This window comes from Rhinoraja longicauda, chromosome 2 (genome assembly GCF_053455715.1).
Source record: "Rhinoraja longicauda isolate Sanriku21f chromosome 2, sRhiLon1.1, whole genome shotgun sequence".
Classification (NCBI taxonomy): Eukaryota; Metazoa; Chordata; class Chondrichthyes; order Rajiformes; family Arhynchobatidae; genus Rhinoraja; species Rhinoraja longicauda.
The window spans coordinates 93,180,021-93,206,040 of NC_135954.1; the positions used below are offsets into that span (position 1 = coordinate 93,180,021).

The 26,020-nt window shown below is 47.1% G+C and overlaps 1 protein-coding gene and 1 pseudogene across 2 annotated transcripts in view; both read right to left on the reverse strand.

Annotated features, from left to right (window-relative positions):
* Positions 1 to 9,273: 9,273 nt before the first annotated feature.
* acvr2ba (activin A receptor type 2Ba) overlaps positions 9,274 to 26,020 on the reverse strand; it is an 88,641-nt gene continuing 71,894 nt past the window's right edge. For both annotated transcript variants that reach the window (XM_078429282.1, XM_078429291.1), the window contains exons 8-11: positions 19,540 to 19,654; positions 13,785 to 13,923; positions 11,530 to 11,660; positions 9,274 to 9,858 (exon numbers count right to left, since the gene is read on the reverse strand). In XM_078429282.1, the coding sequence (XP_078285408.1) occupies positions 9,661 to 9,858; positions 11,530 to 11,660; positions 13,785 to 13,923; positions 19,540 to 19,654 (583 nt within the window). In that variant the 3' untranslated portion in view covers positions 9,274 to 9,660. The remainder of the gene's footprint in view (positions 9,859 to 11,529; positions 11,661 to 13,784; positions 13,924 to 19,539; positions 19,655 to 26,020) is intronic.
* On the reverse strand, positions 17,035 to 17,395 carry LOC144610510 (small nuclear ribonucleoprotein E pseudogene; annotated as a pseudogene).

Consider the following 26,020-nt stretch of genomic DNA (forward strand, 5'->3'; position numbering starts at 1 on the left):
AACAGCTAATACTATTTTTTTTTTTTAAACAGTGACGTTCAGCACAGAACTCTCCCCCAATGCCAACACTGGTAGTCCCAGACACAAACTGAACATTGGTGTTAGTTTGACGCTTGCTTTAAATACTGAAAGGTTAATAAAGGTAGTAAGTAGTAAGTTGAGGAAAAAAGTGTAGTTCCTGGCAAACCAGAGTACTTAATTCCTTCTGTTGAAACAGGGAGCTGCAGAAGAAGGGGCCTGATACAAAGCATCGCCTATCCATGTACTCCAGAGTTGCTGCCTGCCCTGCTGAGTTACTCCCGTGCCTTGAGACTTAATCCCTTCTTCCTGCTGTTTCGAGTTCACAGCCAAGTGTCCTCCCACTAAACTCCGAGCTAGGGGGTGAAATGGAGACTGATTTGGAGATGTGATGGGTACACTTGACATTTTTGCACTTGCACATCCCAAATATTGTTAACAAGGATGCAACCTGATAATCTTACCCTGACTGCATTTAGTGTCTATCCCTTGACGGCAGAGGTGAGGCATCGTGGTGTGGGAACTAAATGAGTTGTGTTTATAATTAAACCAGGCAGATGTATTGCCTTTTATAAGCTCGTCCCAGGGTGAGAGGTCAAAGCTCACTGAGCCTACAATAGGTCACAGCCAGGCAAAGAAGACACTTTTAGGTAGTGTGGAAAAAACATCATGGAAAATGCCAGGGTCAGAAATCACCAATTTTTGGCCACTTGGTTTCATTGTAGAGAAATGCAAGTCCACAACATGGAGTAAAATAAATGGCTGATTAAGTAAAACATCCCAAAGAAAGAAAAAAGTACTATCTGCACCAGGGCTCGATAACCTAGCTCTGGAGCATGGTTGTCTCACATGGTATCTCAGGAAACTAAATGTTACCTAGTAATGTGAAAGGAGGAGCTCAAGGCGAGAGGGGCAAGATTTAATAGAAACCCGAAGGGCAACCTTTTTACACTGAGGGTGGTGGTCTATATGGGATGAGCTGCCAGAGGAGGTAGATGACGCAGGTACTATAAAAACATTTAAAAGATACTTTGACAGGTACATGGATAGGAACGGTTTAGTGGGATATGGGCCGAATGTGGGCATGTGGAACAAGCGTAGGATTTTGCCTTCAGCATCACTTCTCAATGGGCTTATCAGGGAAGGTGCCTCAGCTTAGAGTTTAGGTGAAAGTGTTGCAATGGCATCAAATAAGCATTTAAAAACAAAACCAGGCAATTAAATTGGTGACTGAGGCCTGGACTGGGGGCACCAACACACTGACAATGGCCCATTCTGTTGCCCAACAGCCCAGGGCAGCAGAGGTGCAGCGGTAGAGTTGCTGCCCTGAAGACACCAGAGACCTGGGTCAGATCCTGACCACGGGTGCTGACTGTACGGAGTTTGCACGTTCACCCTGTGACTGCGTGGGTTTTCTCTGGGTGCTAAACTTCCCTCCCACGCTCCAAAGACATACAGGTTTGTAGGTTAATTGGCCTCTGTAAATTGCCCCTCGTGTGTAGGAAAGTGCACGTGTATGGGGTGATCGTTGGTCAGCACGTACCCGGTGGGCCAAAGGGCCTGTTTCCACGTTGTATCTTTAAAGTCTAAACTAATCCAACTGGAGCAATAAAAGGGCTTTGCAAAAAAAATTAAGTGTTTAGATTTAGATACAGCATGGAAACAGGCCCTTCGGCCCACCGAGCCCAAGGGAACCATACATCACCCATTCACATTAGTTATCCCACGGCACACGAGGGGCAATTTAGAGGCGAATTAACCTACAAACCCCTGCGAGGAAACCGAAGCACCCAGAGAAAACCCATGCAGCCACAGGGAAAACGTACAACCTTCCTTCCATCGGCACCCATGGTCAGGATCCAACCCAGGTTTCTGGCACTGTAAGGCAACAACTCTACCGCTGCACCATTGTGCCACCCCTTTTTCAGCACACTGCCGTTATGTTTAGTGCCTCGATATTTTGCCTCGAGAAAACCTCAATGTTTTGCGTGTGCTACATCCGAGGTAACAATTAAGAGCCATCCGATGGATTGTTGCTGTGCGGCTCCCATCTAACTCTGGCCAGGGTCCTCCCTCCCCACGCCACCCCCTCCCCACGCCACCCCCTACCAAAGTAAACGTCTAATACAAAAGGGCTCCATCGTCAAAAACTGGCGTGACCCAGAATCATGACCTCCAAATTAAACACTTACAACACACAATGCCATTTCAGATCTTAAAAGCTCCCTGCTTCACTTGATGCTGGACCCATCAGTAAAGATTTTTCAATCCCTGGGGAGTGTTTTAAAAAATATATATATATACACAGGTCCACCACTGATTTTCTGGTAACTGATGGACCGGCAATCCGGACAAAAATCACGAGAGCGCACTTGAAATCTCACCCCCCCCCCCCCCCCCCCAGAAAAGCGGCACCTAGAGTGGTGAGGCAGCCGATCCCGACTTCGTTGGGTGGAATTTGCCCCCAGAGGCCGGGGCTCTGGAACTCGGGCCCGGCCAGAGCCGGCGTAGGCGGACAGCCCGGTACCATTGGACTCTCGGAGGCAGTGACCTCTGATGCTCCGGCAAAATGGATAATCCAGAAAGGCTCTGGAACCAGGGGTGCTGGAACAATTGGTGGTGGACCCGTGTGTATATATATATATATATATATATATATATATATATATGCAAGTGATATTCCAGAGGTTTGCATTTCGTTTACATTTGCAAAATCGAGTTCCAGCGAGCAACACTGTTTTACAGAGATTTGAGGTAATTGGTTCTTGAAACTCCTGGATTTGCATCCTGCCACCAACCAAATGAACTAAACGACTGGCCTGCGAGCCAAACAACAACGCCAAAACAAAAGGTCACCTGGTTCTGAGTTGAACCCGACGCAAGCCAACGGGTGAGGTGCTGCTGCTTGCAGCCCTCGAGGAAAAGCAGAGGAGGTAAAAGGGAAAGGCACAATCTCGACGAACCTTCACCTTTCCCGCTGGGTCAGTGTTGGCGGAAGGAGAACAAACACAAACAAACCCTCGGGAGAAGTGGTTTGGCTCAAGGCTTGCGTCGGCTCAGATACTTTTGCATAACGTATAGTTTTGTGTGGCGAAAGGCGTTCGTAGATTTCAATCTGTTAGTGGGTGAATGCATTGGCGGGGCAGAGTAAATTAGCCCAGCCTGAGCTGATGCCACTCGGGAGAGATCTACCACGGGTTAGTCGACACCATCAGTGCTTCAACTCAGTCAACCCAGTCCAGATGGAGGCCAACTGCGAGGAGAGTGAGCGACTTGGAATAGAAGAGCTACCGAATCGTCCAGCAGGTGGTAGGAGTGGGCCAGGAATCAAGAGAAGCCAGGGCTGCTCTGGATCCAAAATACATGAGCGAAAGAGACTTAGACTGGGACTGGCGCTCAGAGTAGTCGAGCTGCATGCGATGGACAGGGAAGAGGCATCTTTTAAAGGAAAAAACTGACAGGATCTCTGCATCAAATGGAGACAAGAGGCAACAAGCTATGGTGAAGATGCAGAGGTGCACAGTTTAAACAGAACAGACCATCCAATAGATCCAATCTTTTAATGTACATTCACTTGCTGCCCATTTAACCGGGTGTTAGAGCCATAGAGTCTTACAGCAAGGAAAGAGGCCCTTCGGCCCAACTCGTTCATGCCAACCACAATTGGACAAAGTAATTAGACAGCCCAGGCCATTATAAATAAACACCAGAACGCCCAACACATTCAGCTTCCATCTTGTCCTTGGCTGGCCCTCACTCAAGCCAACCATATCTCCTTCCAGTTGGCAAGTCTACTGAGAGGGTAGCACCAGTAATGGCTTCCAAGACAAGGGGACATGGCTGGGAAAGGGCCTGTCAGGGCAGTCTTGCCAGAGGTCTTTCCACAATGTGGACACCACACACCTTACCCACCCATATTGGAAGAGTTCCACTTCCATTGACAACCAACTCAAGACCATTTGAAGCATGGGTTCGCATCTACATTCGGCCCGCAGTTCATTCTAGGGTTCTAGGTCCAGTAAAGATGCTAGTTAGATCCTTGCTACCTTGCTTTTCATATAACTGTTTGTAGAACGCAAGTTGGAAGCAACTGAACGTTGCAAGGGTAATCTCCTCTGAACTCTGCATCCGCGCAGAGCTGTGAAAGGGGAACGGTGGTCTTTCCCCAACAAACCAACACAAGTCCCAAAACTCTCGCCACTGTCTACACTCCTCCCCCACCCTAGACCATACCTCCAGCTCCTCAGCCAATCACTTCAAGGCCAAAGCAGCATCAAGTCAGTTTAGGAGACGCAAGGAACTGCAGATGCCGGTTTACCAAAGACGACACAAAGTTGCTGGAACTCTGCAGAGATCAGGCAGTATCTGTGGAAGGAATGGGCAGACCATGCTTCGGATCATGAAGAAAGTTCCTGACTGAAATGACACTGCCCATTCCATCCACATATGCTGCCTGACCTGCTACGTTACTCCAGCACTTTATGACTTTCCTTGCAAAGCCAATTTTGATTTTATTTGAAAGGATCTGCTACTTAAGCAAATCAGCCACCAGGCTATGATCATCTTTTGAGTGAATGCTTGTTGAGGTTCAGTCTGCCGTTAAGCCAAGCATTAGTAAACCTCTGTTGACACAAAGTGCTGGAGTAACTCAGTGGGTCAGGCAGCATCTCTGGAGAAGGCGTAGGCAGGACCTGCAGATGCAGGTTTATACCAAAGATGGACACAAAATGCTGGAGTAACTCAGTGGGTCAGGCAGCATCTCTGGAGAAAAATAGGTGATGTTTTGGGTTGGACCCTTCTTTGGACTGAAACGTCACCTATTCCTTTTCTCCAGACATGCTGCACGACCTGCTGAGTTACCCCAGCATTTTGTGTCCATCTTCAGCATCTCTGGAGAGCATGGATACATGGCGTATTAGGTCGGGACCTTTCTTCAGACCCGATGCCGAAAAGTAGCCTATCCATGTTCTCCAGAGATTATGCCTCACCTGAAGAGTTTCTCCAGCACTGTGTGTATTTTTTCTTGGTAAACTAACATCTGCAGTTTCTTATGTCTGTGCAGGTAACCCTGTGCTTCCTTTAAGAAGATAAAAGAGTCCTCACACAACCTAATGTCAAGACAGCAGTTTTGGAAGCTTCTTCCATCCTGGATCACACCTATCCCTACACATTCCAGCCTTCACAACAGTAAAACCTTTCTCCTCACGAACAAATTCCAATTCCTCACTCAGCTCAAATGAAGCAGGGAGCAGCCACTCACTTCCAAGCTCCTCAAATTCCCAGTTTTGGGAATGGTGAGTACAAGGCTACGTACAGATATTGACCTCCTCCAGTGCCATAGTGAGGCCCACCGGAAATTGGAGGAACAGCACCTCATATTTCGCCTGGGCAGTTTGCAGCCCAGTGGTATGAACATCGACCTCCAACTTTAGATAGTTCCTCTGTCCCTCCCTTCCCCGATCTCCCTCTATCCTCCTGTCTCCACCTATATCCTTCCTTTGTCCCGCCCCCCTGACATCAGTCTGAAGAAGGGTCTCGACCCGAAACGTCGCCCATTCCTTCTCTCCCGAGATGCTGCCTGACCTGCTGAGTTACTCCAGCATTTTGTGAATAAATCGATTTGTACCAGCATCTGCAGTTATTTTCTTATAGTACAGATATTGAACCTTGCCACATGCTGCTCCTCAATATATCTACTTTTTAAAAAATGCAGCGAAGGAACAAGACCCTGAGCGCTCACAGCAACATACGACGACAGGTTGGGCAGGGAGCCCATACCAGCAGGATTAGCAATACCAACGCCTGGTGTTCTCCATGGGTATGGTCCCGGGACACAGTGCCAATGTCTGCCACTTTACTGCACACTCACACACTCAAATGTTTGCTTCACTGCAGACACGAAAGTAATGAATCTCTGAAACCAGCTTTGAAAAACAGAAATGCCAGCAGCAAATGTCATACACGTTGTTTCAACTTCTATCGGGTTAGAATGGATGAACCATCTGCATAGTCTTGTGGTTTAAGTGGATCGTTAGTGACATCAAGCAGCAGGCTGGGAATTAAAACCAATCACATTGGTTCACAGCACCAAGATCTGAAGAAAATACAGTGCGGTTTCTTTTCCTTGAAAAACTGTAAAACACAGTCAGTGTGGCATTCAGTGAAGATATGACTGAGTGGGATCTCTGGCGTTGAGTGTCAGGTCAGTAATAATGTGACTCTGGATATGGAACCTGCTTTAACTAGGAAGAGAACACAGGCTGGTATGTACACAACTCAACAGAAATACTGGTTAACACACTAGGAGCCGGGTGGATTCTCCCCACAGTGGCCGCCAGTTAGTCGCGCGGTCTGGGTGCAATGGTTTGTTTCTGTACCTTTCCCTTCCAAAAGAGGGTTTGCCCCTTCCTTCTGGTCTCCTGGGATCTGGGAAGCCGATGGAGCATTTGAACCTAGCTGGAGGAACGAAAATCAGAGGATGCCATCGATTGCTGTCCCGTTGCACTTTGTGTGCAGTTCCCTCCGTCTCTCTCCACCTGCCACGTCCATCATCCGTCAACCTGGGGGACTCTGGCCTTCCACAGTCACCTTGTAGCGCTCTCAAGGTCAGGCAGATCGGGACGAGGTGGGGCACCATACCAGGCGGTCGGTCTAAGCCAGAAGCTCAGCCTCTTTTGATGACAACATTGGCTCTAGGGCACATTGATATCAAGCCAAGTAGGAGATGTACAAGGTCACAAAGCCCACATACCAACCACTCAATATCTGGCGTACAAACACGTCTATTAATAGCCCATTAAAAAAGGTATATCAGCAAACATCAACATTGGCAAACTATTCTCATTAGCCCCAAAGGAAACAAAATCTATCAGTAAAGGCTTTGAACATTTCCGTTCAAGACAGACGTATATGAATGCTGATGCTGTGTGAGAGTTTGTCACAACAAACAAAATTTGGTATAACAGCATTTTTTTTGCGAGATGTGTTTTTCTCTCGTTTAAGACTGTCCCGTGGTGATCAGAGACACAAATCGAGCTGTGTGTTTCTGGGTGCTAACGCACATACAGATTGTATTTAGAATGCTCCTCTTGACGGTCAATTGCTCAAACGCCTTCGGGGAACTGTGGCCGGATTTAATTTTTGGTCTTTAAAAATGTAAATTGCCCACTAAATGTGAACATTTGACGTGAGTTCTTGATCACCGCCTTATCTGGTGCAAGGGGACTGAGGCGAGGAGGGGAGCCAAGATGGAGGTCACAAGAGATTTTGGGGGTGGGAGGTCAGAGTGCAAAGGACAACAGTCAGCCTGGAAATAAGCTGACAGGCCTACACAGGTTTTCTTTCCCTCTCCTCCTCCTCCAACACAAAGAATCAGATTGGAGAGATCTTCTTAAACAGTTCCATTCCCCTCCCCCTCCCTTCGGTAGGCCAAGATAGTTTTTGCTTCCTTCTAAACGTGAATAGCTTGTGTCAGCACTGTTGTTTTCTTGTGAACATATAGCACAAAAGAGATCATGCTCAATAAAACTTCTTCAACCAATCCTTAATACATAAGCACACTTTTTTAAAAAGTCTTTCCCGTCAGCTAAAAAAAAAATAATTATGGCACATGGGATGGTCTTGTGGGGTATTCAGAAAAAAGAGAGACTTTTTAAACAATAGAAACCCTCCAAAAAGACTTTGCAAACTAGTGTCTGGAAGACAACATAAGTTCTGCAAAGATTAAACTGCGGAAGGTGGGCGACGAGAGGAGGGTGGGAGATGAGGGGGGAGGGGGTTGGGGTGGGTAGAGGAAGGAGGAGAGGAGGGTGGGTGGGTAGAGGGGAGGGGAGAGGAGGGTGGGAGATGGGGGGGGTAGAGGAAGATGGGAGATGGAGGTGGGTAGAGGAAGGAGGAGAGGAGGGTGGGAGATGGAGAGGGGGGGTGGGTAGAGGGGAGAGTAGGGAGGGAGGAGGGTGGGAGATGGAGAGAGGAGGGGTTGGTGGGTAGAGGGGAAGAGGACGGGGCAGGGGTGAGAGGAATAAAAATTCTTGAAGGGACAGGAACTGAATCCTTTACAAGAAGTGAGATATTCACAAGAGCTACAGGAAGAGAGGCAAGTACAGAACAAACTTGAGACCAATAATGCCCAGATACCATACAGGCAACTTTCTACAACCCTACAGTTATTTACAACAGTGCTATACAAAGTAAATGGCAGCACTTCCTAACAATTTTGGAACTTATTGAACTCCCTTGTCATAAAAGCCAACTTACATTAAAATAACTCTACAAAGACAAACACAACTAACAAAATATATAATAAAATCATACAGGTAGAAAAAATCTGAGGTATTTCTGGTTCTTGAGGTGGTTTGTGGTCGTGAGTTTTGTTTCTTGTTTAAAACCTCGGAAGCCACGTTTATGTAGTCGGTGTTTTTTTTTTGTCTTCTTTAACGTTGCATGTCGCAAAAAAATAAAAAGAGCAGCATTCGGGACATTCACGGACTTAAAACTGCTTATGGCGTGTGTAAATATGCGGCCATAAAATATGCACCTCTTTTTTTTCTCTTAAGACAAAATAAACTTGTTTTTTTTTTTCTTTCCCCCCCTCCCCCCCCCCCCTCGCGTGCTTGTTGGATAATGACGCACCCACCCACCCCATCCCAAAAATAAAAGAAACGCAACCCTCCCTCCATCCCATCCCATCCCATCCCATCCCCCCCAACCCATCCCCAACCATCCCTTCCCCAAATTTGCCGATTACCTGAGTATTACTTTAGGAGCTAGTGTTGTCCAAATGCTGCCCAAGTCTTGAACGCTCCTCCCTTCCCCCATTATCCCCCCCCCCCCCCCCCCGCACTATCCCCCTTTCACCGCTGCTCCTGATCGAACATTGAGGGAGCTCCTGTTCCCCCTCCATCCCCCCTCCCCCGCCTCTCCCTCACTGTGAGCGCGCCGGAACTCATGAGCTCGCTCCCGTGGACACCCGTTATGCCCGTTTTTTTTTTTTCCTTTCTATTTTTTTCCTTTCCAGAAGCACTCCCCGTCAAAACAAGTATCGTCGATCCCCACGAGGAAGTCTGGGGGAGAAAAAAACTGAGTGTAACAGTCAAATGGAAAAAAAAGTCCCGCCCCCCCCCCCTTTAATGGGCGCAGCATTTGTTTTGATTTCTTCCCCCCACCGGTGGCGTGGGTTATTTTTCTGCCTCCCTCCCCCTTCACACGAATTTTTCTGATTTTCTTTTTTTTTTTTAAAGTCACAAACGTGCCGTTGAGGGTTCGGGTCAAATCACAAGTAGTTGAGGAGGAGGAGGGGGAGAAAGCGGAAACAATAATAAACACACTCCCCCCCTCCCCCCACACACATAAAGAGCTGAGATGAAGTCCTATCTGAGGTCCCTGCACCTTGTGGGTGGGGGGGTTGGTTGTTGGGTTATATATTTTTTTGCTGCATTCCCGGTCGGTACCTGAACGCTCCTCAATTCGGGATGCCCCATAAATACAGTAGAGTTAACGTGTGTGTGCACGCATGCCGGCGTGCATGTGCGCGCTGGTTAAAACAAAAAGTCCGATGAGAGCGGCCGGGAGCGGGGGAGGGGTAGCAGCAGCTTAGTGTTGTGGGTTCCACCTGATGCCAGCAGGCATGGCGAGGGTGGGGGCTCAGATGCTGGACTCTTTGGAGGGCAGGTCCACGTTGGTGAGGGTGGATACCCGGCCGGTGAAGACGTCCGAGGTAGTGGTGCCGTTGATCAGCCGGCGGGTCTGGGCGATGCGCTCCACCACGCAGCCGGCAGAGAGACGGGCCTCCGCGTCGTGGTCCCAGCACTCCTCGATGGTCTCGCAGAACAGGGCCAGCCCCTGTCGTGTGGGGGGGAGGGGGAAACGAAGAGAGAGAGAAGCAGATGCCATTAGTCTGGGGCGGGTGATCACCATACACCAGCATCCAGTCATAGACTGGAGTAACCCAGCGGGTCAGGTACCATCTCTGGAGAACATGGATGGGTGACGTTTCGGGGCTTAGATTAGTTTAGAGATACGGCGCGGAAGCAGGTCCTTCGGCCCACCGTGTACATGCCGACCAGCGATCACCGTGTATACCAGCACAATCCTACACACCAGGGGCAATTTACCATTTTACCAAGCCATTTGGCCTCAACCCTGTAAGTCTTTGGAGTGTGGGGAGAAAATACGGAGATCCCGGGGAAAGCCCACATGGTCACAGGGAGAACGTACAAACTTCGGACAGACAGCACCCGGAGTCAGGATCGAACCCGGGTCTCTGGCGCTGTGAGACAAGAAAAAGTCAGAATGGCCCATTGTTGGTTGGGGAAAGTGTGATAAGTTCATGTCATAGGAGCAGAATTAGGCCACTCGGCCCATCATGAATACTTCACCATTTAATCAAGACTAATCTATCTTTCCCTTAAAAATACCTATTAGCGGCCTTTGCAGCCATCTGTGGCAATGAATCCCACAGATTCACCACCCTCTGGTGAAAGACATTCCTCCTGGTCTCCTTTTTAAAGATACATCCTTTTATTCTGAAGAGATGCCCTCTGGCCCTAGGCTCCCACTAGTGGAAACATCCTCTCAACTCTATCTATGGTCAGGAGCCTTCCTCTTTAACATTAAAGCAAAGGATCGGTTTAGTCATACAGTGTGGAAGCAGGGCCTTCAGCCCAACTAGCCAACGCTGACCAAGATGCCCCATCTACACTAGTGTCACCTGAAACATTTCCTCAAGGTATCTCTACTTTGAAGATTTCCCCTTTCAGCTTTCTCCCCCCACACTACAATCAGCCTTAAGAAGTGTCTCGACCGATCTATGTTCTCCAGAGATGCTGCCTGACTTATGAGTTACTCTAGCACTTTGTGTGCCCTGTTCTGCTCAAAGAATCACGGCCTTTTTATTCCAGCACTTTGGGCATCTTAATTGTGCTGCTGGCCCTGATTTGTCCTGATCTTTTCTTGCATCCAGTTTCTCCCCCCCCTACAATTCAGTCTGAAGAAGAGTCCCAAACCTACCCATGTTCTTCTGAGATGCTGCCTGACCCACTGAGTTACTCCAGCATTGTGTCAATCGAACTCTGTGTGCCCTGTTCTGCTCAAATTATCGTATTTATGTCCCCCCCACCAAGTCTATTGTACTTGATTTAATTGTATTTGGGGCAGCACAGATTAGCTGCCGTACAGCTCCAGAGACCCGGGTTTGATCCTGATGCGGTCTGTACAGAGTTTGTACATTCTCCCCATGACCATGTGGGTTTCCCTGGATAGGGGATGTGTGGGTTAATTGGCTTTGGCAAAATTTGTACATTGTCCCCAGTAGGTATGATAGTGTAGGGTACGGGGTGATCACTGTCGTTGTGAACTCTGTGAGCCGAAAGGCCTGTTTCCACGCTGTATCTCAAAAAATTGAAACTAAAACTAAGTCTGAAACGCAGCTAAGCCTTTCTCCCGCTGGGAAAAGGAAGTCGGTCGGACGAGTTCTTGCCGGCCAACGCGATGAGAAAGGTTGGTGTTACTCACCGGATGCTTGTACCAGCATTCTTTCAGGACAGGCCTCAACTTCTTGTGGACCACCACGTCTTGCAGGTCCTCCAGTGTCGGGTGCTGACCGATCTCCTCCTCAAATGGCAGAATGTACTCGTCAATGGGCGCTGTACAGGCAGAGAGGAGGCGGTTTAGTCATACACGGGTACTGCGGCCCAACTCGTACATGCCCACCAAGATTGGAGGGAGTGAGAGTGCGTGAGAGAGCGAGGGAGTGAGAGAGAGCATGAGTGAGAATATGCAATTATAATTTTAATTATATAAAAATTATACAAAATATAATAAAAGTTAAAATAATGAACTAAATTATATATATTATTTTATTTATTCTTTATCATATAAAATAATACTAAATTATATATACAATAGTTTATTATTGTTTTGAAAAATATATATTTATTATTTTATTGTTATATATAATATAATAAAATTTAAAAGAATACACTAAATTATATATATAAGAACATAAAATAATAAAATTATATATATTTTGTTTATTATTGATTTCAATGTTAACTTATTACATTATAAAATATAAATACAAAATAAATAAAATTATATGGAACGAGAACGAAAATTAAAATGGAGCCATTATAATAAGGCTTACTGCAAGATAAAGTCCGATTAAAGATAGTTCGAAGGACTGCACTGTAGTTGGTGAGAGGATGGTTCAGTTGCCTGATAACAGCCGAGAAGAAACTGTCCCCGAAACTTCTGTACCTCTTGCCTGATAGTCTTTCCGCTGACTGGTTAGCACGCCACAAACAGCTATTTGTTGTACATCAGTACACATGACAATAAACTCAACTAAACTAGTTTTTTATATTTCTACCAGGAAAAAGGTTCTCCCCTATCTACGCCTCTCATAATTTTATACTGTATACTTCCATCAGTTCTCCTCTCAACCTCTGACGCTCCACAAAAAACAATCCAAGTTTGTCTAACTCCTCGTAGCTAAAACTCTCTAATCCGGGCAGCATGGAAACCTCTTATGCACCTCTCCAAAGCCTCCATATCCATCCTGCAATGGGGCGTTCAGAACTGCCCACAATACTCCAAAGTCTTTACTTTAGACTTGAGATACAGCGTGGAAACAGGCCCTTCAGCCCATCGAGACCAGCAATCACCCCTGCACACCAACACACTGAGGACAAATTTAGTTTTTTTTTACCAAAGCCAATTACCTACAAATCTGTAGTGTGGGAGGAAACTGGAGCACCCGGATAAAACCAGCGCGGTCACAGGTAAAACATAAACTGTACAAACAGCACCCGTAGTCAGGATCGAACCCGAGTCTATGGCGCTACGACAGCAACTCTACCACTGCACCAGTATACTGCCCCAATGGTTGGCATGGATAATGTGGGCCAAAGGGCCTGTTTCCATGCTGTATAACTCTATTAATTCCAAGATGGAACCATGATTGAATCCTGTGGTGAGATATAGAGGGATGATGTTTCGGGCAGGGACCCTTCTTCAGACCATCTGTCTATTCCCGCCTCAGATGCTGCCTGACACACAAGAGTTCTTCCAGCACTTTTTGGCTTTCTTTGATTCAGAAAGGTCCCGACCAGAAATGTTGTCAGATGCTGCCTGACCCGCTGAGTTCTTGCGCTTTGAGTTTTGCTCAAGATTCCAGCATCTGCAGGTCCATGCATCTCCAGCAAGATATTGCTCTCCCCGTTTAAAACAGCATGGTGCATTCTGAGCCCATCATGAGCAACCTGGACTTGAGGACTTGGTTCGAAGTCCGGCCTGACAGGCTGCACCTCTGACTGTGCAGCACCCCTGCATTACCCAGTGGGAGTGCTGGACAAGAGATGAGCCCATCACCTTTTGGCCTGGAGCCGAGAGAGACGTGCTTTGGCACGGTGGCACAATAGTAGAGTTGCCAACTCACAGCGCCAGAGGCCCGTGTTCAATCTTGACTACGGGTGCTGTCTGTACGGAGGTTGTACGTTCTACCTGTGACCACGTGGGTTTTCTCTGGGTGCTCCGGTTTCCTCCCAAATCCCAAAGACGTACAGGTTTGTAGGTTAATTGGCTTCTGTGAGTTGTCCAAGGTGTGTTGGGTAGAACTTGTGTGAACGGTGATTGCTGGTCGTCATGGATTTGGTGGGCCGAAGGGCCTGTTTCCACGTTGTGCTCCAAACTAAACACTGGGCTATGCCCGGCACTGGGGCATTGAGGCCATGATCAGCTTGAAGGGAGCAACAGAAACAGATACTTGCCATCAGATGCAGTACACCTCATTACGGTCTCCCAGAGCACCAGCCCCATGGCATACATGTCTATCCTGAGGAAGGCATCTCGCTGGAAGTTGATTGCCCCTTCCAGTACTTCAGGGGCCATATACCTTCGCGTCCCAACCTAGGAAGAGAGAAGGTTCCCGATTAACAAATTGTAGAACATTTACAACTAGAGAAGGCAATTCTCAGCCTATCACATCTAGGCTGGCTTTGATCAAACGATAAAGCATGGAAATGGGCTCTTCGGCCCACTGAGTCCATGCCGACCAGCGAACAACCATTCATACTAATTCTTTAGTTTTAGAGATACAGCGCACAATCAGGCCCTTCTGTCCACCGAGTCCAGGCCAACCAGTGATCACCCCGTACATCAACACTATCCTCCACACGAGGGACCATTTACAGAAGCCAATCAACCTACAAACTTGGATGTCTTTGGTGTATGGGAGGAAACCCAGAGAAAACTCATGTGTTCACAGGGTGAACGTGCAAACTCTGCACAGACAGCGCCCGTAAGCAACGGCACGCACTACCAGCTGAGCCTCTCCTAGTTTTAGCGGCTTTTTGTATAACAGTCCCATCAGCATCAGTGAGCTGATCTCTACACAAAGCTCTGCAAATAATTTCTCCTTTGTGGGCCAACCCAATATCCTTTCGAATGTCCCAATTCTACAAACCTTCCAGTCAATGTTTCAGACCCAACAATTCTCCAAGTAACAGCGTTTCCTCCTCCTGTACATCTTTCACCCGTCACTTTTAACTTTCCTCAAGGCTTTGAATTATATGCAAATAGGGACAGCTTCCCTCTATTCATTGTATCTAACCCCCAACATAGCTTTGTACACCAATCACCCTCAGCCAACTTTGGAGATCTTAGTTATGGGTTAAGTATTACCAGTTTAAAATTTAACTAACGGGATGTATTAATAGATGAGAGGAAAAGTGAGTATATGGAGGTTGATTATCGGACAGCAGGACAGAAGGTCAAAGACCCTCTTGTTTGAACAACACTAGTTCAACTAGTGCGGATGGGACATGTTGGCAAGTTGGGCCTGTTTCCACACTGTATCACTCTATGACTCTAACAGGGTGAGAGTGGGGGGGGGAGAAAAGATTTAATAGGATGGGAAGAGGGTCGAAATGTGAACCCAGGGAAAGGAGCACAGGAGGCTAAGGAGTGATCTTATTGACCCACCTTGAACACCAGGGGAGCTATGTGAGGATGCTCTTCCTCGACTTCAGCTCTGCCTTTAACACGGTCATCCCGAGCAGACTGGTCACCAAACTTTCCGACCTTGGATTTTCCCAAACCATCTGCAAATGGATCAAGGACTTTCTGACCAACCGCCCCCAGACAGTCAAAATAGGCCCTCACCTCTCCTCCACCATTACACTGAGCACCGGCTCACCACAGGGCTGTGTGTTGAGCCCCATCCTTTACTCCCTCTACACTCACGACTGCGCCCCCACCCATCCCACCAACACCATCATCAAGTTCGCGGATGACACGACTGTGGTTGGACTCATCTCAGAAGGAGATGAGACAGCCTATAGGGATGAAATCCAAAGGCTGGCAGCATGGTGTTCAGTGAACAATCTGGTCCTGAACTCCTCCAAAACAAAGGAACTTATAATTGACTTTAGGAAAACCAGTGGAGATTACGACCCACTCTACATCAATGGGGTCTGTGTGGAAAGGGTACCAGCTTTCAGGTTCCTGGGTACGCACATCGCAGAGGATCTCACCTGGTCTACCAACACCATCACCACAGTAAAGAAGGCACAGCAGAGACTCCACTTCCTGAGGATCCTCAGGAAAACCAACCTGCAGGAGAAGCTCATGTTGTCCTTCTATCGCTGCTCCATCGAGAGTGTGCTGGCATACTGTATAACCACATGGTATGCCAGCTGCTCAGAAAAGGACAGGAAGGCCCTTCAGAGGGTCATCACGACGGCCCAGAAAATCATCGGCTGCTCACTGCCCTCCCTGGAGCACCTGTTCAGCCTACGCTGCCTCAGTAGAGCAGGCAAAATAATAAAAGATCCATCCCACCCCGGCCACCGTCTGTTTGTTCATCTGCCCTCTGGTCGACGTTTCAGGTCGATAAAATCCCGAACAAACAGACTTAAGAACAGTTTTTACCCCAGGGCCATACGAGAACTGAACACTACCTTTGCACTAGGCAACACTAAAAAATCTTTGTACTTAACATAATTGTATTTAATTGTATTTATGTATTTATTTGTTTTTGCATTTATTGCATATATGTTTGTACGCACCGTCAGGATTGGCTATTTTTTAATTTCGTTGTACTCGTTGCAATGACAATAAATGAATATTATTATTATTATTGAGGTGGAAATAAAAACAGGTGGTGACTAGATAGGGTGAATACACAACTTTTTACCCAGGCTAGGGGAATCAAGAACCAAAGGACATACCTTTAAGGCGAGAGGGGAAAGATTTAATAGGAACCTGACAAGGGAAGGGATATCACTCCATGGGGCCACATGAGCGGGTATCTTGTTTAAAGACAGGTGTGAACTAAGACACTATGGAAAGTCACTGAGAATGTCTGAAGAGTTTTTGCAGTTTTTGATTTGTACATATTTTCTATTCTGCATAAAACATTCAATGGGATTTCCATTTTCCGAAATTATAGAGAACATGGACTGACTCTGCACAAAGTGCTGGAGTAACTCAATGGGTGAGGCAGCACCTCTGGAGAAAATGCATCGGCGAGGTTTTCATGGAGGCCCTCTACGTCCTTAAGAGGTAGGCCTGACCCGTTGAGTTACTCCAGCACTTTGTGTACACCACGATTGTGTTCTCGAGAGTTCAGGTTACTCTGGCTCTCTGTGTACATAAAATGTCAGCATCTGCACTTCCATGTCCCTCCACAAAGTTAGCTACTCTATTTCTCCCATCACAATAAACGCACCATCCCAGGAACGGGCTCTGGCAAATCCAATCTAAACCAGACCAAAGGGCCAAACGGTGGCGGCACGGTGATGCAGCGGTAGAGTTGCTGCTTTACAGTACCAGAGACCCGGTCCAATCCTGACTATTTTAAAAACATTTTTTTTTTTAGGTTGTAATGTTTTTATCTCAGAGAACGGTTTTAAAAAAACCACATCGCAATTAAAACAGATTGGTTAGAACAACTGTGACATCCAAAATGCTAGAAACATTGAGTGCTATAGACTAAAGGAATGGCTTCACTGATGGCAGGTTTAGGTGTGGACACTTTGCAGTAAGGTGATGTTGTCCTATTTCAGCATTACACGACCCAGTGGTTTCCTTGCTTTAGATTTCATATGAATTTCCTCTGCATCGTCCAAAACAAGGTTCATGTACTCATCAAAACCAATTATACAGCCCTCTATCCTCATGTTGACATGTTCATATAACCACACTTGGATTCGTGACCGATTCTGAAGGTATCTGAAAATAAGGTTGATGGGCTGCACCATCACTTTCTGCACCTTCGGCGCCCGCCCGCGGTACGCCATGACACCGCCGCTCCCTCACCGACCGGACCCGACACCCGACCCGACGCAAAATGGCGCCGACGCGCGGCCTCCGTCCCGCCCGCCCGCGCTCGATCGATCCTGATTATGGGTGCAGTCTGTATGGAGTTTGCACGTTCTCCCTGTCACCTCATGGGTTTTCTTCGGGTGCTCCGTTTTCCTCCCACACTTCAAAGACCTGCGGGTTTGTTGGTTAATTGGTTTTGGTAATTGTAAAATCATCCCTGGCGTGCAGGATACTGTTGGTTCGTTGGTTGGCTGGCTGGCACAGACCCAGTGTTGATCGTTGGTTGGCACGGACCCAGTGGGCTTAAGGGCCTGTTTCCGTGCCATATCTCTGAAGTCTAAAGTCACTGCCTGTTCTCTAACATCTCTCACTTGATAGCATCCTTGGAAACATGGTATCTTTGTAGACGGACGCAGATGTAGGTCTGCCACATATGGGTGGGAACCCTGGCAGCGAGGCGGCACTACTCCCTGCTCCTCTGCACAGATGTTGTTGTTGTGGACCCGTGGAGATCGCCATTGTACACTGGAGTGGTAGTCATCAATCAGTGCCAGCGCACCCACTCACCAGCCGCACAACAGGGGCATGCATCCAGCACACTGCCCCTCCCACAGTCCCCTCACAAACCTTCATTCCCGCTCATCGGAAAGGAAGATGGGATAAAGAGTGGAATATATGTAGAAAACAACATCCCCGTGTTGTTTCACTGAACACTTGCGCCCAAACTGCCTTGCCCTCTGTGATCTCCCGGTTGCCAAACACTTTAACTCGCCTTCCCATTCCCGCACTGACCTTTCAGTTCTGAGCCTCCTCCATTGTCAGAGTGAGATCACACACAGATCAGAAGAACAGCACCTCATATTTCGCTTGGGCAGCTCACAACCCAATAAATCGGTATGAAAATGTATTTCTCTCATTTTAAATAACCCTTGCATCGCCTCTCTCTCCGACCCTCCCCCACCCTAATCGCCCTGCAAGTTCCACTGTTCGCATCCAAATATCCCCGTGTTATCATCTCTTCCACAGTCAACAATGGACCATTGTGGGCTCCACCTTTCATCGGCGCTGGCTCTGATTTGTTCTGAACCTTTTCAGACCTCTAGTTTCCCTCCCCCCTGACTCTCAGTCTGTTGAAGGGTCTTGAACAAAACGTCACTTATTCCTTTTCTCCCGAGGTGCTGCCTGACCCGCTGAGTTACTCCAGCATTTTGTGTCCTTCTTTGATATAAACCAGCATCTGCAGTTCTTTCCTACACAGAAGGGTGGGTGACTGATTCATAAATTGAGCAACTTTGGAGGCCACGTCTCCCATGGTTCTTGGTTCTGTTCCCGCTCGGATCGCCTTTAAATTAGAAGTCAACTCATGAAGAACGAGGCACTGGGCTATTTGGCCTTTCAACCTTATTCTACCATTCGATGGCGTGGCGTTTGAGCCCATGTCTCACTGACTTCACTGCCCGACCCCCCCCCCCCCCCCCCATACCACACAATATGCTTCACATCCAAAAATCTATCAGCTTATCATAGGTACAAATTCAGAGCTGGGCAGAGTCAGACAGCACAGAAACAGGCTCTTCGGCCCACCTCATCCAAGCTGACTAAGAAGCCCCATCTAAACTAGTCCCATTTGTCCTCGTTTGGGCCAAATCCCTCCAAACCTTTCCTATCCATGTACCTCCTCTGGAAGCTTGTTCCATATACCCGCCACCCTCTGTGAAAGTTGCCCCTAAGATTCCAATTAAAACTTTCCCCTCTCACCTTGAACCTGGTTCTCCATTCCCCTACTCTGGGTGAAAGTGTGCATTCATCAACTATTCCCCTTATGATCTTATACACCTCCATAAGATCGCCACCTCATCTTCATGCGCTCCAAGGAATAAAGTCCTAGCCTACCCAACATCTCCCTATAGATCAGGCCCTTGAGCCTGGCAACATTTTCGTAAATCTTCTCTGCGCTCTGCAGAGCGGATTGAACCCAGGTCTCTGGCGCCGTAGATCTGATATTAAAACCACCCCCCCAAAAAGGATGTGTTCACCCCTAACGTTCCACATTCCCTCCCCCCCCCACACTGCCCCGTCCGTCCCCCCCACACTGCCCCCCTTGCACACACCTGCCCCCCAGTCCCCCCCACAGTGCCCCCGCCCCCCCCACACTGCCCCCCCCCCCCCCCCACACTGCCCCGTCCCTGTCGGCCTCACCTGTCCGTGCGTATCCCCGGGGGGTTTCCCAGCTTCGAACCTTACGGCCAGACCGAAGTCGGCGATGCACGCGGAGAGGTCGGTCTTCAGGAGCACGTTCTTGCTTTTGAAGTCCCTGCGGAACACAGATAGAGAGGTCGGGGTTGGTTAGGTTGGGCAGCTGGGACAGTTCTCTGGAAGTACTGACTGCTCTCTCTGCCAGAGCCTTGCTTTAATCAAACATGCACACAAAACAAAGGATGGACTGTGCAGGCCTGTCCGATGCAGCCCCACCCGTGTGGATGTCACTGGTTAGTGGCCATCTATCACTGGCCCAGGAATGAGCCGTTGCTGGCCATTTCAGCACATGCCCCACCACCTTGCTGCGTTCACGTACAGCTCAGCCTGGCTGCGGATGGCAGATTTTCTTCCCCTGACGAGATACAGCGTGGAATCAGGCACGTCCACCCACCGAGTCCATACCGACCATCGATCATCTGTTCACACTCGTTCTACGTTATCCCACTTTCTCATCCACACGATGGGCAATTTACAGAGGACAATTAACCATCAGACCCGCACGATCTCTGGGATGTGAGAAGAGGAGGGGCTCAAGTGGTCACATTATTGTCACTTGTAGCGAGATACAATGAAACACTTTGTTTTCCACGCATATCATTTAGTACCATACATAAATACAATCAAGCCAAAGCCAAGTAGAATAGGTAGTTAAGGGAAAGATACAGGGTGCAGAATATAGTTCTCAGCATTGTAGCACATCAGTTCCACAGACAAAGTCCAATGTCCGCAATGGGGTAGAGGTGAATCGGCCAGCACCCTAGCTTATGGAAGGACCGTTCCATAGTACGGGTATGTTTCCTTGTTAAACCTATTGAAGCGAGGGGCAGCGGAGGGGGAAGAGAAAAGGGAGGGGGGGACGGGGGGGAAGAGAAAACAGAAGGGGGAGAGGGGGCATTGGAAAATCTTTGATAGACACAAAATGCTGGAGTAACTCGAGCAGCATCTCTGGAGAGAAGGAATGGGTGACGTCTGGAGGTATGATGTTGTGGCGATCAGTGAAACATGGTTGCAGGAGGGTTGCGATTGGCAATTAAATATTCCAGGATTTCATTGTTTCAGATGTGATAGAATCGGAGGGGCAAGAGGTGGGGGTGTTGCATTGCTTGTCAGGGAGGATATCACAGCAGTGCTTTGGCAGGACAGACTAGAAGGCTCGATTAAGGAGGCTGTTTGGGTGGAACTCAGAAATGAGAAAGGTTTAGCAACACTTATAGGGGTGTATTATAGACCGCCAAATAGGGAACGAGAATTGGAAGAGCAAATATGTAAGGAGATAGCAGATATTAGTAGTAAGCACAGAGTGGTGATTGTGGGTGATTTCAATTTTCCGTATATAGACTGGGAATCACATTCTGTTAAAGGGCTGGATGGTTTGGGGTTTGTAAAATGTGTGCAGGATAGTTTTTTGCAGCAATACGTAGAGGTGCCTACCAGAGAAGGGGCAGTGTTGGACCTCCTGTTAGGAAATGAGATGGGTCAGGTGACGGAGGTATGTGTTGAGGAGCACTTTGGGTCTAGTGATCATAATGCCATTAGTTTCAATATCATTATGGAGAAGGTCAAATCTGGACCAAGGGTTGAGATTTTGGATTGGAGAAAGGCTAATTTTGAGGAGATGAGAAAGGATTTAAAAGGAGTGAAATGGAAATTGTTGTTTTATGAAAAGGATATAATAGAGAAATGGAGGATATTTAAAGGTGAAATTTTGAGAGTACAGAGTCTTTATGTCCCTGTTCGGTGGAAAGGAAAGAATAATAATTTGAAAGAGCCGTGGTTTTCCAGGGAAATTGGACACTTGGTTCGGAAAAAGAGGGAGATATACAATAAATATAAGCGGCAGGGAGTAAATGAGGTTTTTGAGGAATATAAAGAATGTAAAAGGAATCTTAAAAAGGAAATTAGAAAAGCGAAAAAAAGATATGAGGCTGCTTTGGCAAGTAATGTAAAAGTAAACCCCAAGGGGTTCTACAGATATGTCAATAGCAAAAGGATAGTGAGGGATAAAATTGGTCCATTAGAGAGTCAGAGTGGACAGCTATGTGCTGAGCCGGAAGAAATGGGGGAGATATTAAACAATTTCTTTTCTTCGGTATTTACCGAGGAGAAGGATATTGAATTATGTGAGGTAAGCGAAACAAGTAGAGTAGTGATGGAAATTAGGAGGATTAAAGAAGAGGAGGTACGGACACTTTTGAAGAATATAAAAGTGGATAAGTCTCCAGGTCCTGATAGGATATTCCCTAGGACATTGAGGGAAGTTAGTGCAGAAATAGCAGGGGCTATGACGGAAATATTTCAAACGTCATTAGAAACAGGGATGGTGCCGGAAGATTGGCGCATTGCGCATGTTGTGCCTTTGTTTAAAAAAGGTTCTAAAAGTAAACCTAGCAATTATAGACCTATTAGTTTGACGTCTGTGGTGGGAAAATTAATGGAAAAGATACTTAGGGACAATATATATAATTATTTGGATAATCAAGGCCTGATTAGAAACAGTCAACATGGATTTGTGCCTGGAAGGTCATGTTTGACTAATCTTCTTGAATTTTTTGAAGAGGTTACCAGGGAAATTGATAAGGGCAAGGCTGTGGATGTTGTCTATATGGACTTCAGTAAGGCATTTGACAAGGTTCCACATGGAAGGTTGATTAAGAAGGTTAAATCGTTGGGTATTAATAGTGAGGTTGCAAGATGGATTCAACAATGGCTGAATGGGAGATACCAGAGGGTAATGGTTGACAATTGTATGTCAGGTTGGAGGCCAGTGTCTAGTGGAGTGCCCCAAGGATCTGTGTTGGGTCCACTGTTGTTTGTCATTTACATTAATGATCTGGATGATGGTGTGGCAAATTGGATTAGTAAATATGCAGATGATACTAAGATAGGTGGAGTAGTTGATAGTGAGGTAGATTTTCAAAGTCTACAGAGAGACTTGGGCCTTTTGGAAGGGTGGGCTGAAAGATGGCAGATGGAGTTTAATGCTGATAAGTGTGAGGTGCTGCATTTTGGTAGGACAAATCAAAATAGGACGTACAGGGTAAATGGTAGGGAATTGAGGAATGCAGTGGAACAGAGGGATCTGGGAATAACTGTGCATTGTTCCCTGAAGGTGGAATCTCATGTGGATAGGGTGGTGAAGAAGGCGTTTGGTATGCTTGCCTTTATAAATCAGAGCATCGAGTATAGAAGTTTGGATGTAATGTTGAAATTGTACAGGGCATTGGTGAGGCCGAATCTGGAGTATGGTGTGCAGTTCTGGTCGCCAAATTATAGGAAGGATGTCGACAAAATGGAGAGGGTACAGAGGAGATTTACTAGAATGTTGCCTGGGTTTCAGCACTTAGGCTACAGAGAGAGGTTGAATAGGTTGGGTCTTTATTCTTTGGAGCGTAGAAGGTTGAGGGGGGACTTGATAGAGGTTTTTAAAATTTTGAGAGGGACGGACAGAGTTGACGTGGGTAGGCTTTTCCCTTTGAGAGTGGGGAAGATTCCAACAAGGGGACATAGCTTCAGAATTGAGGGACAAAGGTTTAGGGGTAACATGAGGGGGAACTTCTTTACTCAGAGGGTTGTGGCTGTATGGAATGGGCTTCCGGTGGAAGTGGTGGAGGCTGGCTCGATTTTATTATTTAAGAGTAAATTGGATAGGTATATGGATAGGAGGGGATTGGAGGGTTATGGTCTGAGTGCAGGTAGATGAGACTAGGTCAGGGAGAATGGTCGGCGTGGACTGGTAGGACCGGACAGGCCTGTTTCCATGCTGTAGTTGTTATATGTTTCGTGTGACGGTTGATATGGGATTGGCAGCAACATTGCACGGTCCAGATGGTTTGAAAAATCAGTCATTTCCTTAGAAGCTCTTGCTACATGACCAGTTGCCCACAGTCACTTGACTGGTTATGTCCATCATGTGATATTTGTTCCTTCTCTAAGAATTCCTCCCCCCTCCTCCAAAATAAAAATCGATTTTTTAAAGAAAACCTTGCAACAAAAAATCCTATAAATCTGCTTGGTCAAAGCTCAAATGAAAGACAGCCCATGTTTCAGTGCTGTTGAACGGAGTCACCTAACACTTCCTCACAGTTGTTTAAAATAAAGTGCTGGGTGATTCAAACACCAGCCTTTGGCCTCAACAGATGCACTGCACCCATCCAGGAGGTAGGAGCGTCTCTGGAGAACATGGATAGGCGACATTTCGGGTCGGGGCCACTCTGACTCCAGCACTTTGTGCCTACTTTTGTAAACCCAGCATCTATAGTATCTGGTAGATAGACACAAAGCGCTGGAGTAACTTAGCGAGTCAGACAGCATCTCTGGGGAAAACGGACGGGATTAACGTTTCTTGGTTGGAACCTTTCTTCAGACTGAAAGTAAAGGGGAGGGAACTGGAGGTTCATGATCCTATACACCTCTAAGATCACCCCCTCATCCTCCTGCGCTCCAAGGAATAAAGCCCAAGCCTGCCCAACCTCTCCCTGTAGCTCAGACCCTCAAGTCCTGGTAACATCCCCGTAAATCTTCTCTGCACACTTTCCAGCTTAACAACATCTTTCCGACAGCAAGGCAGGCAAAACTGAACACAGTACTCTAAATGGCCCAGTAACCTTAACCTGGGTGGCGCCTCTTACATCTCATGGATTAATAAATGACTTTTATTTATAAGCTTCAATCACCTGATAAGCAGATATAAAATTATGAAGGGAACAGATAGGGTAGAAAGTTAGAACATTTTCCCAGGGTGGAAATGTCAAGACTATCGCAACATTTAAGAAACATTTACACAGGTACATGGATAGGATAGGATTAGAGGGATATGGGCCCAATGCAGGAAGGTGGGACGAGTGTAGATGGGACATGTTAGCCGGTGTGGGAAAGTTGGGCCGATGGGCCTGTTTCCATGCTATATGACTTTACGAATCAAGGAGGAATCATTTCCATATATAAGAAAATAACTGCAGATGCTGGTACAAATCGATTTATTCACAAAATGCTGGAGTAACTCAGCAGGTCAGGCAGCATCTCGGGAGAGAAGGAATGGGTGACGTTTCGGGTCGAGACCCTTCTTCAGATTGAAGAATAATTTCCAGGTGAAAGGGGGAAAAGATTTAACAGGAACTAGATGGTCAATTGTTTCACACAGAGCGTGGTGGGTGTACAGAACGAGTTGCCAGAGGAGGTAGTTGAGGCAGGTATTATAATTGCATTTAAAAGGCATTTGGACAGGCACATGGATAGTTTTGGAGGGATATACGGGCCAGATGCGGGCAGGTGGGACTCGTGTAGATGGGCATATTGGTCGGTATAGGCAAGTTGGGCCGAAGGGCCTATTTCTGTGACTGAGATGTGCGGGTCAAGTTATTTTTTCACACAGAGAATGAATGGTGGGTGCGTGGAACATGCTGCCAAAGGTGGTGGTGCATGCAGATACGACAATGGTATTTAAGACAGGCACATGAATATGCAGGGAATGGAGGGATATGGATCTAACAGGCTTAGTCTAATTTAGCAAAGTTTGCCACAGTCATTGTGGACTGAAGGGCCTGTATTGTTCTATTTTCTGAATGCAAGGTGTTTGATAAAGAGGTTCAAAAATATAAAAATTGCCCGTACTACTAAAGGTGCAGACAAAGAAGGAATATGGATCACGTGCAGGCAGATGTAATTAGTGTAACTTGGTATCACATTGGGCACGGACATTGTGGGCCGAAGAGCCTGTCCCAACGCCATTCTGATCTGTGTGTCTTGCATGCAAGCCCTGTCAGTTTTAAGTGGAATAGGCTGCAGCCATTAAGTATTGAATAACGCGCTCAATTTATGAGGGGATACTTGAAACTTTAACCTGCTCGCTCGCTCTCCCCTGCTGAGCTAATGGGAGAAACATTTGCAGAGAGGCGACTGATGTGGTGAATTCCCTGCCCCCACACAGTGTAACCAGAAACCGCAGAATGCAGCTCACATCCTCATAGCCTTTGATGCAAACTTCAACAGATTTTCCCCCAGGTTCACACTGCACAACCCTGCACAGACTAAAAAGGTTTAAAAAAAGGCACAAAGCGCTGGAGCAACTCAGCGAGTCAGGTAGCATCGCTGGAGAGCAGGGTGAGGCAACGTTTTGGGTCAGGACCTTTCTTCAGAGACCCTTCTTCAAAACTCACTTGAAAGCGTACTGTTTGTTGGGTTGCAGCACAGCTTGGTTTGGGAACAGCTCTGCCTCAAGACCAAAAGGAGTGGCAGATGTAGCCCAGACCAGACCATCACACAGACCAGACTCCCCACCACTAACTCCATCTACACATCACACTGTCAACGTTGTCCAAGACTTGTCTCAACCCGGACATTCCACCTCCTCCCGTCCGACATAAGGTACAGAAGGTTGAATGCGCGCACCACCAGACTCGGGAACAGCTCCTTCCCCTCTGTT